The sequence below is a fragment of the Oncorhynchus keta genome, chromosome 12, assembly GCF_023373465.1.
Source record: "Oncorhynchus keta strain PuntledgeMale-10-30-2019 chromosome 12, Oket_V2, whole genome shotgun sequence".
In the NCBI taxonomy this organism is placed as follows: domain Eukaryota; kingdom Metazoa; phylum Chordata; class Actinopteri; order Salmoniformes; family Salmonidae; genus Oncorhynchus; species Oncorhynchus keta.
In genome coordinates this window covers 22,790,470-22,806,683 of record NC_068432.1, presented here as the reverse complement: position 1 = coordinate 22,806,683, position 16,214 = coordinate 22,790,470, and the positions used below count along the sequence as shown (strand labels likewise).

The 16,214-nt window shown below is 41.7% G+C and overlaps 1 protein-coding gene across 3 annotated transcripts in view; it reads right to left on the bottom strand.

The window, feature by feature from the left end:
• LOC118391141 (polypeptide N-acetylgalactosaminyltransferase 10-like) overlaps positions 1–16,214 on the bottom strand; it is a 153,323-nt gene that overhangs the window by 93,631 nt on the left and 43,478 nt on the right. For all 3 annotated transcript variants that reach the window (XM_035782198.1, XM_035782199.2, XM_035782197.2), the window contains exons 2-3: positions 11,754–11,859; positions 11,210–11,348 (exon numbers count right to left, since the gene is read on the bottom strand). In XM_035782198.1, coding sequence (XP_035638091.1) covers positions 11,210–11,348; positions 11,754–11,859 — 245 coding nt within the window. The remainder of the gene's footprint in view (positions 1–11,209; positions 11,349–11,753; positions 11,860–16,214) is intronic.

Here is a 16,214-nt window from a genome sequence, read left to right as displayed (position 1 = left end):
CCGGTCACGGGTGCACCTCAGCCACACTCAAGGTACTAAACGACATCATAACCGCCATCGATAAAAGACAGTACTGTGCAGCCGTCTTGATCGACCTTGCCAAGGCTTTCGACTCTGTCAATCGGCAGACTCAGTAGCCTCGGTTTTTGGATGACTGCCTTGCCTGGTTCACCAATTACTTTGCAGACAGAGTTCAGTGTGTCAAATCGGAGGGCATGCTGTCCGGTCCTCAGGCAGTCTCTATGGGGGTGCCACAGGGTTCAATTCTCGGGCCGACTCTTTTCTCTGTATATATCGATGATGTTGGTCTAGCTGCGGGCGATTCCCTGATCCACCTCTACGCAGACGACACCATTCTATATACTTTCGGCCCGTCCTTGGACACTGTGCTATCTAACCTCCAAACGAGCTTCAATACCATACAACACTCCTTCCGTGGCCTCCAACTGCTCTTAAACGCTAGTAAAACCAAATGCATGCTTTTCAACCGATCGCTGCCTGCACCCGCATGCCCGACTAGCATCACCACACTGGATGGTTCCGACCTTGAATATGTGGACACCTATAAGTACCTAGGTGTCTGGCTAGACTGCAAACTCTCCATCCAGACCCATATCAAACATCTCCAATCGAAAATCAAATCAAGAGTCGGCTTTCTATTCCGCAACAAAGCCTCCTTCACTCACGCTGCCAAGCTTGCCCTAATAAAACTGACTATCCTACCGATCCTCGACTTGGGCGATGTCATCTACAAAATCGCTTCCAACACTCTACTCAGCAAAACTGGATGCAGTTTATCACAGTGCCATCCGTTTTGTCACTAAAGCACCTTATACTACCCACCACTGCGACTTGTGTGCTCTAGTCGGCTGGCCCTCGCTACATATTCGTCGCCAGAGCCACTGGCTCCAGGTCATCTACAAGGCCATGCTAGGTAAAGCTCCGCCTTATCTCAGTTCACTGGTCACGATGGCAACACCCATCCGTAGCACGCGCTCCAGCAGGTGTATCTCACTGATCATCCCTAAAGCAAACACCTCATTCGGCCGCCTTTCGTTCCAGTACTCTGCTGCCTGTGACTGGAACGAATTGCAAAAATCGCTGAAGTTGGAGACTTATCTCTCACCAACTTCAAACATCAGCTATCTGAGCAGCTAACCGATCGCTGCAGCTGTACATAATCTATTTGTAAATAGCCCACCCATTTTCACCGACCTCATCCCCACAGTTTTTATTTATTTAATTTTCTGCTCTTTTGCACACCAATATCTCTACCTGTACATGATCATCTGATCATTTATCACTCCAGTGTTAATCTGCAATATTGTAATTATTCGCCTACCTCCTCATGCCTTTTGCACACATTGTATATAGACTCCCCTTTTTTTCTACTGTGTTATTGACTTGTTAATTGTTTACTCCATGTGTAACTCTGTGTTGTCTGTTCACACTGCTATGCTTTATCTTGGCCAGGTCGCATTTGCAAATGAGAACTTGTTCTCAACTAGCCTACCTGGTTAAATAAAGGTGAATTAAAAATAAATAAAAAAAAAAAATAAAAAAAAGGGCCTCTTATTTTGTAACTTCTGTGTTCCTATGCGTGCGTGCCTGTCCTTCATTTAAAGGGATATCAACCAGATTCCTTTTTCTGCGGCTTCCCTAAGGTGTCAACAGTCTTTAGACATAGTTTCAGGCTTTTATTTTCAAAAATGAGCATGAAGGATCACAGTGCGTAAGTGGATAGGTGGGGGCTCTCAGAGCGAGTTGGTGCACAATTGAGTAAAACGGCCATTGTTCCTCCCGCTGTTGTGGAGAAAGCTACACACTCGGTTGATATATTATTGAATATATACTGTATTGTAAAAACTACCTGAAGAATGATTATAAAAAACGTTTGACATGTTTCTGTGGACATTATGAAGACTATTTGGAATTTCCGTCTGCGTTGTCGTGACCGCGCTTTCCTGTGGATTTCTGAACATAACGCAACAAACATCGGTATTTTGGGTATAAAAATTATCTAAATGGAACAAAAGGAACATTTGCTGTGTAAGTGGGAGTCACGTGAGTGAAAACATCTGAAGATCATCAAAGGTAAACGGTTAATTTGATTGCTTTTCTGATTTTTGTGAACAAGCTTCCTGATGCTAAGTGTACATAATGCTATGCTGGCTATCGATAAACTTACAAATGCTGGGATTGCTTTCGCTGTAAAGCATCATTTCAAAATCTGAGACGACAGGGTGATTAACAAAAGGCTAAGCTGTGTTTCAAAATATTGCACTTGTGATTTCATGAATATTTTCAATATTTTACTGTTGCGCTATGCTATTCAGCGTTGCTGATGACAATTATCCCGGACCCGGGATGGGTGGTTCAGAGAGGTTAACCTCTTCAACCTATGGGGGCGCTATGTCATTATTGGATAAAAAAAACGTGCCCGTTTTAAGCGCATTATTTTGTCACGAAAAGATGCTCGACTATGCATATAATTGGCAGCTTTGGAAAGAAAACACTGACGTTTTCAAAACTGCAAAGATATTATCTGTGAGTGCCCCAGAACTGATGCTACAGGCGAAACCAAGATGAAACCTCAAACAGGAAATGAGCAGAATTTTTTAGGCTCTTTTTTACTATCGACTCCTTATATGGCTGTGAATGTGCCGTGAACGAGCTTATGCTCTCTGCCGTTCATCCAAGATGTCTGCGGCATTGTGACGTATTTGTAGGCATTTCATTGGAAGATTGGCCATAAGAGACTACATTTGCCAGGGGACCGCCCGGTGTCCTTTGTCTAAGTTGGTGCGTAATTCTCAGCTGCAATCATTTTACCATGCGATTCAGAGGGAGAAGCACACTTCCAGGAACGATACATCATTGAAGAGATATGTTGAAAAACACCTTGAGGATTGATTCTAAACAACGTTTGCCATGTTTCAGTCGATATTATGGAGTTATTTTGGAAAAAGTTTGGCGTTTTTATAACTGAATTTTCGTTTTTTTTTTTGGTAGCCAAACATGACGCAGAAAACAGACAGATTTCTCCTGCACAAATCATCTTTCAGGAAAACTGAACATTTGCTATCTAACTGAGTCTCCTCATTGAAAACATCCGAAGTTCTTCAAAGGTAAATTATTTATTTGAATGTTTCTGGTTTTTGTGAAAATGTTGCCTGCTAATGCTAACGCTAAATGCTAACACTAAATGCTAACGCTAAATGCTAAATGCTAGTTTTGCTATGGTTAAGAAGCATATTTTGAAAATCTGTTGTTAACAAAAGGCTAAGCTTGAGAGCTAGCATATTGATTTCAATTCATTTGCGATTTTCATGAATAGTTAACGTTGCGTTATGGTAATGAGCTTGAGGCTGTATTCACAATCCGGGATCTGGGATGGCTCGCCGCAAGAAGTTAAATACCAAATGGAGGACGCATTTCCCGTGGTTCATTTTCATGCCAGCAAGGCAGGCTACACTCCTGTTGTAAAGAACAGAAATGTGCTTAATATTAGGAAATTTGAGAAATAAATGGTAGGCCTAGCCTACAGAAAGCTGATGGCATCTATTATAAAAAGGAGGATTACATCACTGTTTTTTCATGCAATTGCATTGCCTATAGAAATGTTGCGCAACATGAGCTCTCAAGTGTTTGATTAGATTTTCAATTACATTTGCAATGATGTCAGAGTGATTACAGGGACAATGGAGTGCTGCGTACCAGGCATTTAGCACGTTGTGTTGGCTACTAATGACCATCAGCAGCATCAGAGCTTGGAAAAGTCTAATTAAACAGTCATGTGGAATTTGACTGCCATCATGACTCGCTGGTGTGGTGGTAATATGGTCACCGTAACAGCCCTAGGTGTGGATCAGAAAACCAGTCAGTATCTGGTGTGACCACCATTTGACTCATGCAGCACAACATCTCCTTCGCATAGAGTTGATCAAGCTGTTGATTGTAGTCTGTGGAAGGTTGTCCCACTCCTCTTCAATAGCTGTGCGAAGTTGCTGGTAATTGGCAAGAACTGGAACATGCGCTTATACACTTGGTATTGTCAGCCACCAATTGTGCAAGTTTTCCCACTTAAAAAGATGAAAGGCCTGTAATTTTCATCATAGGTACACTTCAACTATAACAGACAAAATGAGGGGGGAAAAAATCACATTGTAGGATTTTTAATGAATTTATTTGCAAATTATGGTGGAAAATAAGTATTTGGTCACCTACAAACAAGCAAGATTTCTGGCTCTCACAGACCTGTAAGAGGCTCCTCTGTCCTCCACTCCTTACCTGTTTTAATGGCACCTGTTTGAACTTGTTATCAGTATGAAAGACACCTGTCCACAACCTCAAACATTCGCACTCCAAACTCCACTATGGCCAAGACCAAAGAGCTGCCAAAGGACACCAGAAACAAAATTGTAGACCTGCACCAGGCTGGGAAGACTGAATCTGCAATAGGTAAGCAGCTTGGTTTGAAGAAATCAACTGTGGGAGCAATTATTAGGAAATGGAAGACATACAAGACCACTGATAATCTCCCTCGATCTGGGGCTCCACGCAAGATCTCACCCCGTGGGGTCAAAATGATCACAAGAAAGGTGAGCAAAAATCCCAGAACCACACGGGGGGACCTAGTGAATGACCTGCAGAGAGCTGGGACCAAAGTAACAAAGCCTACCATCAGTAACACACTATGCCGCCAGGGACTCAAATCCTGCAGTGTCAGACGTGTCCCCCTGTTTAAGCCAGTACATGTCCAGGCCCGTCTGAAGGTTGCTAGAGAGCATTTGGATGATACAGAAGAAGATTGGGAGAATGTCATATGGTCAGATCAAACCAAAATAGAACTTTTTGTTAAAAACTCAACTCGTCGTGTTTGGAGGACAAAGAATGCTGAGTTGCATCCAAAGAACACCATACCTACTGTGAAGCATGGGGGTGGAAACATCATGCTTTGGGGCTGTTTTTCTGCAAAGGGACCAGGACGACTGATCCGTGTAAAGGAAAGAATGAATGGTGCCATGTATTGTGAGATTTTGAGTGAAAACCTTCTTCCATCAGGAAGGGCATTGAGGATGAAACGTGGCTGGGTCTTTCAGCATGACAATGATCCCAAACACACCACCCGGGCAACGAAGGAGTGGCTTCGTAAGAAGCATTTCAAGGTCCTGGAGTGGCCTAGCCAGTCTCCAGATCTCAACCCCATAGAAAATGTTTGGAGGGAGTTGAAAGTCCGTGTTGCCCAGCAACAGCCCCAAAACATCACTGCTCTAGAGGAGATCTGCATGGAGGAATGGGCCAAAATGCCAGCAACAGTGTGTGAAAACCTTGTGAAGACTTACAGAAAATGTTTGACCTCTGTCATTGCCAACAAAGGGTATATAACAAAGTATTGAGATAAACTTTTGTTATTGACCAAATACTTATTTTCCACCATAATTTGCAAATAAATTCATTAGAAATCCTACAATGTGATTTTCTGGATTTTTGTTTTCAAATTCTCTGTCATAGTTGAAGTGTACCTATGACGAAAATTACAGGCCTCTCATCTTTTTAAGTGGGAGAACTTGCACAATTGGTGGCTGACTAAATACTTTCTTGCCCCACTGTGTGTGTGTGTGTATATATATATATATATATATATATATGAAACGTGTTGGGTTGTCTGAATTACAGCTGTACAGAACCTTTGGGAATAATTAAACTTGGTTAAAGCTTCTAGTGTCCGTGAGTTATTTACTAACCTAACAGAATGCAGGCCATGGAAGAACTGGGACATTTTCAACTTCCAGGAAATGTGTACAGATCCTTGCGACATGGGGCTGTACATTATGCTGAAACATGAGGTGATGGCAGCGGATAAATGGCACGACAATGGGCCTCAGGATCTCGTTACGGTATCTCTGTGCATTCAAATTGCCATCGATAAAATGAAATTGTGTTCGTTGTCCATAGCTTATGCCTATCCATACCATAACCCTACCGCCACCATGGGGCACTGTTCACAACAATGACATCAGCAAACCGCTCACCATCATTAGGCCATACACACCATCTGCTCGGTACAGTTGAAACCGGGATTCATCTGTGAAGAGCCCACTTCTCCAGCGTGCCAGTCACCATCAAAGGTTAGCATTTGCCAACTGAAGTCGGTTACGATGCCAAAATGCAGTCAATACCCTGGTGAGGACAACGAGCTTCACTGAGACAGTTTGACAGTTTGTGCAGAAATTCTTCAGGTGTACAATTTCATCAGCTGTCCGGGTGTCTGGTCTCAGATGATCCTTCAGGTGAAGAAGCCGGATGTAGAGGTCCTGGGCTGACGTGGTTAAGTATGGTCTGCAGTTGTGGGGCCAGTTGGACATACAGCCAAATTCTCTAAAATGACACTGGCAGCAGCATATGGTAGAGAAATTAAACATTCAATTATCTGGCAACAGCTCTGGTGGACATTCCTGCAGCATGCCATTTGCACACTCATTCAAAACGTGTGGCATTGTATTGTGTGACAAAACTGCACATTTTAGAGTGGCCTTTTATTGTTCACGGCACAAGGTGCACTTGTGTAATGATCATGCTGTTTAAATCAGTTTTTTGATATGCCACACCTGTCAGGTGTATGGATTATCTTGGCAAAGGAGAAATAAGCTTTTGTCAGTATGGAACATTTCTGGGATCTTTTATTTCAGCTCATGAAACATGGGACCAACACTTTACACGTTCAGTATATATTTATTTTTGTATTTTTATACAATAGCATCTCATGTACTATTGTTTTACAATTTTAAGTGGTTTCTTAATTTTATTCTTGTCCATTTATAGCAAAGTGTGCTCTCAAATTGTATTATTTTATTTGCTAAGCACTTTGAAATAAAGTTTGATTTAAGATCAATGAATAACATTATATGGACAAATGGGAACTGATCCTAGATCAGCACTCCGACTCAGATGCTTTATGACAGACTTTAGTATTATCATGTAGGCCTATTATTCATGACCCGTAATTGTCACTGGACACCATGATACACAGCAAGTATATTGCGATATTATATAATATGATTACTACTGTATATTGAAGTAATCATTGCAGATAATGAAAGTGCTTTGATGGGGCAGAATAAGCACCGCCAGTCTCTGGTTCATGAGTGGAATGAGTGCTAGGGCAGAAGACAAGCCCAAATCTAATTTGTCGTAAAACAGAGACAACTGAGATAGACTTGTGTTGCTCAAACCAATTTCCAACCCACCCACATTTCCTGGCATTGTATTACACCCTGTGGAATTATGTGGCTTCCTTCATTGGAATTCTGTCGCAGCGCAAACATCAACAAATCGAATGTGTCAAGATCAGATATCCGCTCCACGCCTCTGGCGGTGACAACATGCCAATCACCAAGCGAGTGTGGGCCTCCAGGGCAGACAGGGCCACCGATTGGGTATTGGCGAGCAGATGTGGCCAGCTGATTGGTCTAACTGACACAGAACGACAGGGACTGTGACAGTTGGGTGTCACTTCAGCCGTTGGAAGGCCAAGCTTCTGCCACAGCCTCATCATCCCTCACTTTTTCACGTAGACAGAAAGAGCTGAGAGAGAGAGAGATTGAGAAAAAGAGAAAGCAATTACTCCCTAACCAGACTACACAGGCTCCTTAGCAGGGCTACAAAGGATTGAGGGGGAGTAGAAGAGGGGGAAAAAATGACAAATATATATATTTTTTTTTTAAAGTAAAAGTGAGCCCGGAAGAGTGACAGCGAAGGCGGGCCGGCAATAAGCTGCCGCTTCATTACAATTTATTTAAAAAATTAGGCAGATCAGAGGGAGTTAAGGGACCCATGTGGCCAACCTGTGATTCCCATAGCTGTAGGAACATCAACGGGCTGCTCCAAGGGAGACTGCTAGAACACTGAATAGCAACAGCCTGTTCCTCAGAGGCTCTATTCACTGAAAAAAAGGCTCGGGGAAATGTACCTAGAGGAAACCACAAGGCCCTGGATACTAAGACCCAGACAACACATACCCTGGAACAGCTTAGGGAACATGCTATTCTCTACTGGCAGTGACAATTCATTATACAGTGCATTCGGAAAGTATTCCGACCTCTGGCCTTCCACATTTTGGTACATTACAGTCTTATTCTAAAATGGATTCAATATTTTTTATCATCATCCATCAATACACAATACCCCATAATTACAAACTGAAAAACAGCTTTTTAGAAAATGTATGAAAAACAAAAACCTTATTTACAGAAGTATTGAGACCCTTTGCTTTGAGACTCAAAATTGAGCTGAGGCGCATCCTGTTTCCATTGATCATCCTTGAGATGTTTCTACAACTAGGAGTCCACCTGTGTTACATTCAATTGATTGGATATGATTTGGAAAGGCACACACCTGTCTATATAAGGTCCCAGTTGACAGCGCATGTCAGAGCAAAAACCAAGCCATCAAGTCGAAAGAATTGTCCGTAAAGCTACGAGACAGGATTGTGTCGAGGCATTGAAGGTCCAAGAAAACAGTGGCCTCATTCTGAAATGGAAGAAGTTTGAACTCTGGCCTGAATGCCAAGCGTCACGTCTGGAGGAAACATGGTACCATCCCTACAGTGAAGCATGGTGGTGGCAGCACCATGCTATGGGGATGTTTTTATAGCTAAGGATATGGACAAAAATCAGGCATTTGATTGCAAATATGCAGAGGGAGTCGTAAAGAGAACACAGAAGGCCGTTGTATAACGGATTACATCTTCAAACTAAGAGTAACCATGGCATCCGTGACAGAGGGAGAAGCTTTCATCCATGTATACAGGTTAGTCTAGCTAGCAACATTTTCAGATATTATATGTTTCCAATTTTGTCAGCAAATTGTTTTCATTGCAAGTTTAAGTGTGCTGTTAGGTAGCTAAAGTTGTGTACAATCTGTGTAGTAATATTATTCGTATCTCAGAGCCATATGCATGGCTTGTTATAGCCTAATGTTAGCTAGCTAACACATTGAATCTAGTTGGTTAGCTACCTGCAGATTCATGCTAGGTAGTAACAGCATGAGTTGGGATTATGGGTCATTGCTTAGCTAGCTACATGTCTTAAAAGACTCCACTATGCAAGGTACCATTTCACTGTACTATGTACACCTTCTTTGTCCTGTGTATGTGACAAATACACTTCAATTTTATTTGATGTAATGTGTGTTTAACCTCTTCAGTCGACCCTCTACTTTTTCGAACATTCTGTTAAAAATCGCGCAACATTTCAGCGCCCTGCTACTCAGGCCAGGAATATAGTATATGCATATGATTAGTATGTGTGGATAGAAAACACTCAGACGTTTATAAAACTGGTTAAATCACGGCTGTGACTATAACAGAACGTGCGTTTCATCGAAAAGTGCAGGAAAATCTGATCACTGAAAATGGAAATAAATATCCTTGCGCTACTTCCAGGAATTGTTCAAAGTGAACCGAATTACATGAGGCCGAGGTTGCAGTGCCTACAGCTTCCACACGATGTATAGAGTCTTGTCATTTGATTCAGCTTTGATTCTTGGTCAAACCGAATCAAGGGAACCGATTCCCTCCGGTCTCCGACCGGATGTTTTGGTCGAGCTCTCTCCAGACATTTTTTCGAGACGGACAGCTATAGAATTGACATCGCCTCCTGATGAATTTTATTGCTTATTAACGTGTACTAATACCTAAAGTTGCATTACAAAAGTATTTCTAAGTGTTTTGTGAAAGTTTATCGTCGACTTTTTGAAATAAAAAAAATGACGTTACGTTATGAAACGCTATTTTTTTCCGTTTATCACACAGTCTTCATAGATCGATATCTAGGCTATATATGGACCGATTTAATCGAAAAAAAGACCCAATAGTGATTATGGGACATATAGGAGTGCCAACAAAGAAGATGGTCAAAGGTAATGAATGTTTTATATTTTATTTGTGAGGTTTGTGTAGCGACGACTATGCTAATTATTTTGTTTACGTCCCCTGCGGGTCTTTTGGGGTGTTACATGCTATCAGATAATAGCTTCTCATGCTTTCGCCGAAAAGCATTTTAAAAATCTGACTTGTTGCCTGGATTCACAACGAGTGTAGCTTTAACTCAATACCCTGCATGTGTATTTTAATGAACGTTTGACTTTTAACTAATACTATTAGCATTTAGCGTAGCGCATTTGCATTTCCAGAGCTCTAGATGGGACGCCTGCGTAGGAGCAAGAGGTTAACAGAGACCGTAATGTGAATTAAAACATGACCTGCACCAAAGTCAAATTATGTTATAACGTAAGGCCAACAAGAAAGTGTCCAAGTTCTAAAAATCGCCAGTAGAATGCCCTGCTTTTATTTTGTCACACTCACAAACGTAAACTATTTCCTATAATTAGTTTGCCATTGACTTGTAATCTTGATGCATGTTTATTTTCCTGTAATAATGAATACAAATTAGCACAAGTTAAGACGTTGTTAACTATATGTTGTGGTCATTATTTGAACTGGCTAGCCAGCTAGCTTAACATTAGCTAGAAATGAACCAAAAATGTTTTAGAAAGTTGCTTTTAGTTGCCTGGGTTGCTAGATTCGAGCCGGTCGGTCACAATTGATTCCCCATCGAAAACATAGCTGGGGAATAGAAGGTCAGAGTATTGGTTAGGGTTTTGTAATTGTCCTCATAGACATAGAACAGGGAAAGGAAAGAGCAGAGAACGAAGACTCCTGCTGAATTGTTAAGGTAAATGCAACTCAAGGTCCCAATTGACAGCTCCTGTCTGTGTAAAGGACATGAAGAGAAAAGTGACAGAGTTTGGAGAGAAGAGAGAGTAAGTAGGGAAGAGGTGAAGAGTCCGACAAGTATGTCCTCTGGGAAAAACTGTGTTCATATGTCAGAGACATACAAAATACTGGGAAAACTGGTCTAAGAGGATTCATGGCACCGACCCAACAGCGATTTGAAAGAAAGCTAAATACATGATTAAAGCTAAAGCATAGTACCCTTTCACTCATTGGCTTATAAGGAAAGTAGCTACATCTTCAAATAGGAATGAAATACAAATTACACCAAGCCATTAGGAGATAAACACCTTAGTTATTTTGCTTATGCATCATCAGGAGAATGTGAAACAACTGTGACTAAACTATACTCATCTTTAGGGAGGAATGTGTGAGTTGACAAGTGGGGTAATAAAAAGCGAAAAAGACACTCACTTTGGGTGCCGGATGTCTGCGACAGAGCGATTGAGGGAGATCCTATCGCTGACGTAGATGTTGAACCCATTCTCCCTGTAGGCCTGGTCTACCCGGTCAGCGTCGGTCAGCGGAAAAGGCTTCCCCTGCTCGCCGTTACCTACACACACACACACACACACACACACACACACACCGAGAGAACAGACAAGAGTGCAACGATGCTGTTTGAGGAAGACTAGGAACAAAATGCCTTGCGCCAAACATCTGCTTTTCTCTGACAGACCGTGAAAGTACATGGACTTAATGTCAGGTAAAATATCGTCGGTATGAAGTACAGTACCTGCTGAATGAACCATAAGGAACTTGGAAATGTCTTGCAGTCTGTCGAGCACATCAATTTTAATGGTTTTGTGATACAATCACACTGTTTTCAAAAAAGCTCATGTTCCTACACACGTGTCTTGTGAGGAATCATTTGTTATCGTAGTATATTAGTTGTGGGCTTCAAACCTCAAACTAAAAAGTGAATATGGGGGAGGGACTTCCTGAAGTTCTGTCCTACCAGAGCGAGTAGCGTCTCTCCTAATTGCATCGTAGTCGTGCCAGTCTTTCCTTCGCATGCCGTCCCGCCCCAGCTGGGCATTATCCCGGGGCCTGACGTTCAATCCCTGCCAAAACACACAGCAACAGGGAGTCACACATCAGGACATATGCACAGAGGGTAAATTGCACACACACACACACACACACACACACACACACACACACACACGGGAACAAAGGGTCGCACATCAAGACATCTAAGAAACCAGCAACCCTTCTGCTAGAGCCAGTCAGGCTTGATGCTAAAGTAGCTAACATTCTCACATTCTGAAAGCATACCAGAAACAACCAGATAATGAAAAACAGTTGTCCATTAACCAACTGCAGAGAACTTGGCAAAAAAAAAAAAACATTTAGTCTACTGATTGTCAATATTAGGGCTGGGAATTGACATTCCAAACATACCCACTACAGTGCATTTGCAAAATGTATTCAGACCCCTTCACTTTTTATTATGTCTAAAATGTAATACATTGACACTCAATCTACACACAATATCCCATAATATCAAACCAGAAAAAGGTTGACATTTTTGCAAATGTATTACAAATAAAAATTTAAAATAAACAGAAATAGCTTATTTACATTAGTAGTCAGGCTATTTGCTATGAGACTCAAAATTGAACAGTTGACAGTACATGTCAGAGCAAAAACCAAGCTATGAGGTTGAAGGAATTGTCCGTAGAGCTGGAACAGGATTGTATCGAGGCACAGATCTGGGGAAGGGTACCAAAATATTTCTGCAGCATTAAAAGGTCCACAAGAACTCAGTGGCCTCCATCATTCTTAAAATGGAAGTGTGGAACCACCAAGACTCTTCCTAGAGCTGGCCGCCTAGGCCGAACTAAGCAATTGTGGGAGAAAGGCCTTGGTCAGGAAGGTGACCAAGAATCCGATGGTCACTCTGACAGAGCCCCAGAGTTCCTCTGTGGAGATGAGAGAACCTTCCAGAAGGACAACCATCTTTGCAGAACTCCACCAATTAGGTCTTGATGAGTGGCCAGACGGAAGCCACTCATCAATAAAAGGCACACGACAAACCGCTTGGAGCTTGCCAAAATGCACCTAAGACTCTCAGACAATGAGAAACAAGATTCTCAGGTCTGATGAAACCAAGAATGAACTATTTGGCCTTAATGCCAAGTGACATGTCTGGAGGAAACATGCACCTCTCATCACCTGGCTAATACCATCACTACCGTGAAGCATGGGTGGCAGCCTCATGCCGTGCGGATGTTTATCAGCGGCAGGGACTGGGAGACTAGTAAAGATCAACGGAAAGATGAACGGAGCAAAATACAGAGAGATCCTTGATGAAAACCTGCTCCAGAGTGCTCAGAAACTCAGACTGGGGTGAAGGTTCACCTTCCAACAGGACAACGACCCTAAGCACTATGGTAGCAATTCTATAAGACGAGAGAAATTGCAGATACTTTTAAAAACGATTATAAAGATTTGCAAAAATGGATTATCAACCATCCACTCAACACTGCATAGTTGAAAGCTCAACGAAGTGTCGGTTCTCAGCTTTTATAGAGAAGCCCATCCTTTTTGTATACGTGGCAGTCAGCAGATAGTGTGTAGAAGGCAATTAGTTGGCTGTGCAGATTTAAGAAAGCATGAGGTTTCATGTGATTTTCCACAACAGCCAAGACAACACAGGAGTGGCTTCGGGACAAGTCTCTGAATGTCCTTGAGTGGCCCAGCCAGAGCCCAGACTTGAACTCGAGCGGACATCTCTGGAGATAACTTAAAATAGTTGTGCTGTGTGGCGGAGGAATCAGAATTAGTTGGGTAACATAGATAAATAACATGTTTTATTGATCTAATATGCTTATGTGAGATACTTGTCATTAGAATGTATCCTTTTGGACTATAGTGTTGGCAGTTGCACTTTTTTCTAAGCTAGGGCTCAGTCATTTGGGGCCCAGAGAGGGGATAGGTCAGGCTTGTCTTTTACATATCAGAAAGGGAAGAGGACAGGATGGAACATTGTCTTCATATGTGAATGTATCTGTTAAACCATGTGAAGGGATGGCGTGATTAAGGGGGGAACCAATTAATTGACTCCACAAGTCACTCCCCTCTGTGCACAAGTCACTCCCCTCAGTAAGCTTGTCCAGGAGTGGGGCGAAAGGGGAGTATATAGAGTTGACAATTGAGTTATGCCTTGGATGAAGTAATGTTTTGGTACTATGAAGTACCAGGAACGAGATTAGAACCTCGTTTTAGAGACCAAACTGAGCAATAATTTATAGCGAATGCAATCTGGCTAAGGGATACTCCTTTCTCAAGTAAAAGGCCCTTTTTGTGAAGCGTTCCAAAGATCTGTGGTTCGTCATGTAAGTTGAGAGGGGTGTATCTTTGCTATAAAAGATCTCAGTTGCCATTATGTTGGGACTCTCAACAATTCATTATATATCGTGAGTTGTTGAAAGTCAAAGGGCTATTGTAAAGCTCATATTATTAAAGATGAAGTTTACGTATAACTCTGACTGGTGTGTGGTTTGTAACTCTACTCATTTGGTAATACAGGAAATTTCCACGACAGCAGCAACACTCTCCATCAAACCTTACAGAGCTTGAGAGGATCTGTAGAGAATGGGGGAAACTCCACAAATACAGGTATGCAAAGCTTATAGCATCATACCCAAGAAGACTCAAAGTTGTAATCGCTGCCAAAGGTACATCAACAAACTATAGTAAAGGGTCTGAATATGTAAATGTGATATTTCAGTTTATTTGTAATATTTTCCCAAAATTCAAAAAAACTTTTTGCATTGTCATTATGGGGTATTGGGTGTAGATGGATGAGGGGGAAAAACAAATGAATACATTTTAGAATAAGGTTGTAACTAGTGATGGACCGATATGACACTTTTGGCTGATACCGATATTTTCCTTGCAAAAAAAAGATACCGATAACAGATATTTAAAATTTTAGCGACCTTTAAAGCATTATAGCACAGTTAAATAGTTAGAGCACAGCGTTCATGTGTGTGTTAAGGCACTGCATCTCAGTGCAAGAGGCGTAACAGTCCCTGTTTCGAATCCAGGCTGTATCACATCTGGCCGTGATTGGGACTCCCATAAGGTGGCGCACAATTGACCCAGCGTCACTCGGGCAGTCATTGTAAATAAGAATTTGTTCTTAACTGACTTGTCTAGTTAAGGTCACACACACACACACACCCACACAGAGCAAAAAGTTATTTTGTTGGCATTTACGCATGTCCCCATTACCAGTAAAACATATTCAAAACCTATTTCTTTCACTTACTTGCTGTGCTGTTTCTTTGTTCACTTGTTCAGTGGAACAAATGGAATGCCGTTTGAGTCTTTCCGTGTCAAAACTATACACGTCAAATAACACTATTTGACATGTCAAATAAGCTTGTTGGCCAATCAGGACATGAATGACTGCACGTCACATTAATTTAAGGCGTTCATAATTTTTTTAAGTAGTTATTACACTCACTCATGTCACAATGATTCATCGATACATATGCTATGATGCTGGTAAAGTAGTCTCGCGCGCATACAGTGCTGGTCATTATTATTATTATTTTTTTTTAAAGCTAGCTAGCTCATGGATGCAAACAATGTTCTTCCCCAAAAACATATCAAAACTATAGTTAGCTGCTTATTATATGTGTCATTTAAAATAACCCTAATTCATAAGACAGTTCTTATTCGATTAATGGTGGTCGGATCCATCTATGTGAAGCTAGCCACAATAAAGATTTGGCACAAGTGGACTTTGCGGTTGAACAAATGATGCTTTATTACCAACGCGGTATTGTAAACATATCATTCGTGGCTGGTGTTTGCAGACTTTTTTGTACAGCTTTGACAGTGCTACTGTATCTTTTTTGACACACAAAGACCCAAACAGCGTTCCATAGTATGTATGTCGTGAAGCGAATAGAAGTGACGCTATTACTGTGCAACTCTGGTAGGGCAACATCTGAAAAAAAGCGCACTTGGTGTACCAGTGCTCGACCAGTCGGCGCAAGCCAACATCACCCACGACAGAGAACGGTTGATTTAAGGGCAATGAACTCTATTACCTTGGCGTTAATGGATTTTGCCTTTGAGTTCTCGCTGAAATGTTCTTACTCTTTCAAATGACTGCTTGACTTGTTGACTGCTTGATCCACACATCAGACATTGTGTGGGCTAGGTCAGGAATGCTGTGTTGCATGTATAACATTTTACGTGGCGTCATTACGTCATGTACCTAAATTGTATAGGTAAGCACGGTAGCTTTGACATCCTTTTTTAACATGTGTGTTAAACTAGACAGACATTGGGCCGATACCGATGTTGCCATTCTTAGCTAATATCAGCCGATTCCGATATGTTCACCGATATGTTACAGCTAGGGATGCACGATATAACAAAATGTAGAAAAAGTGAA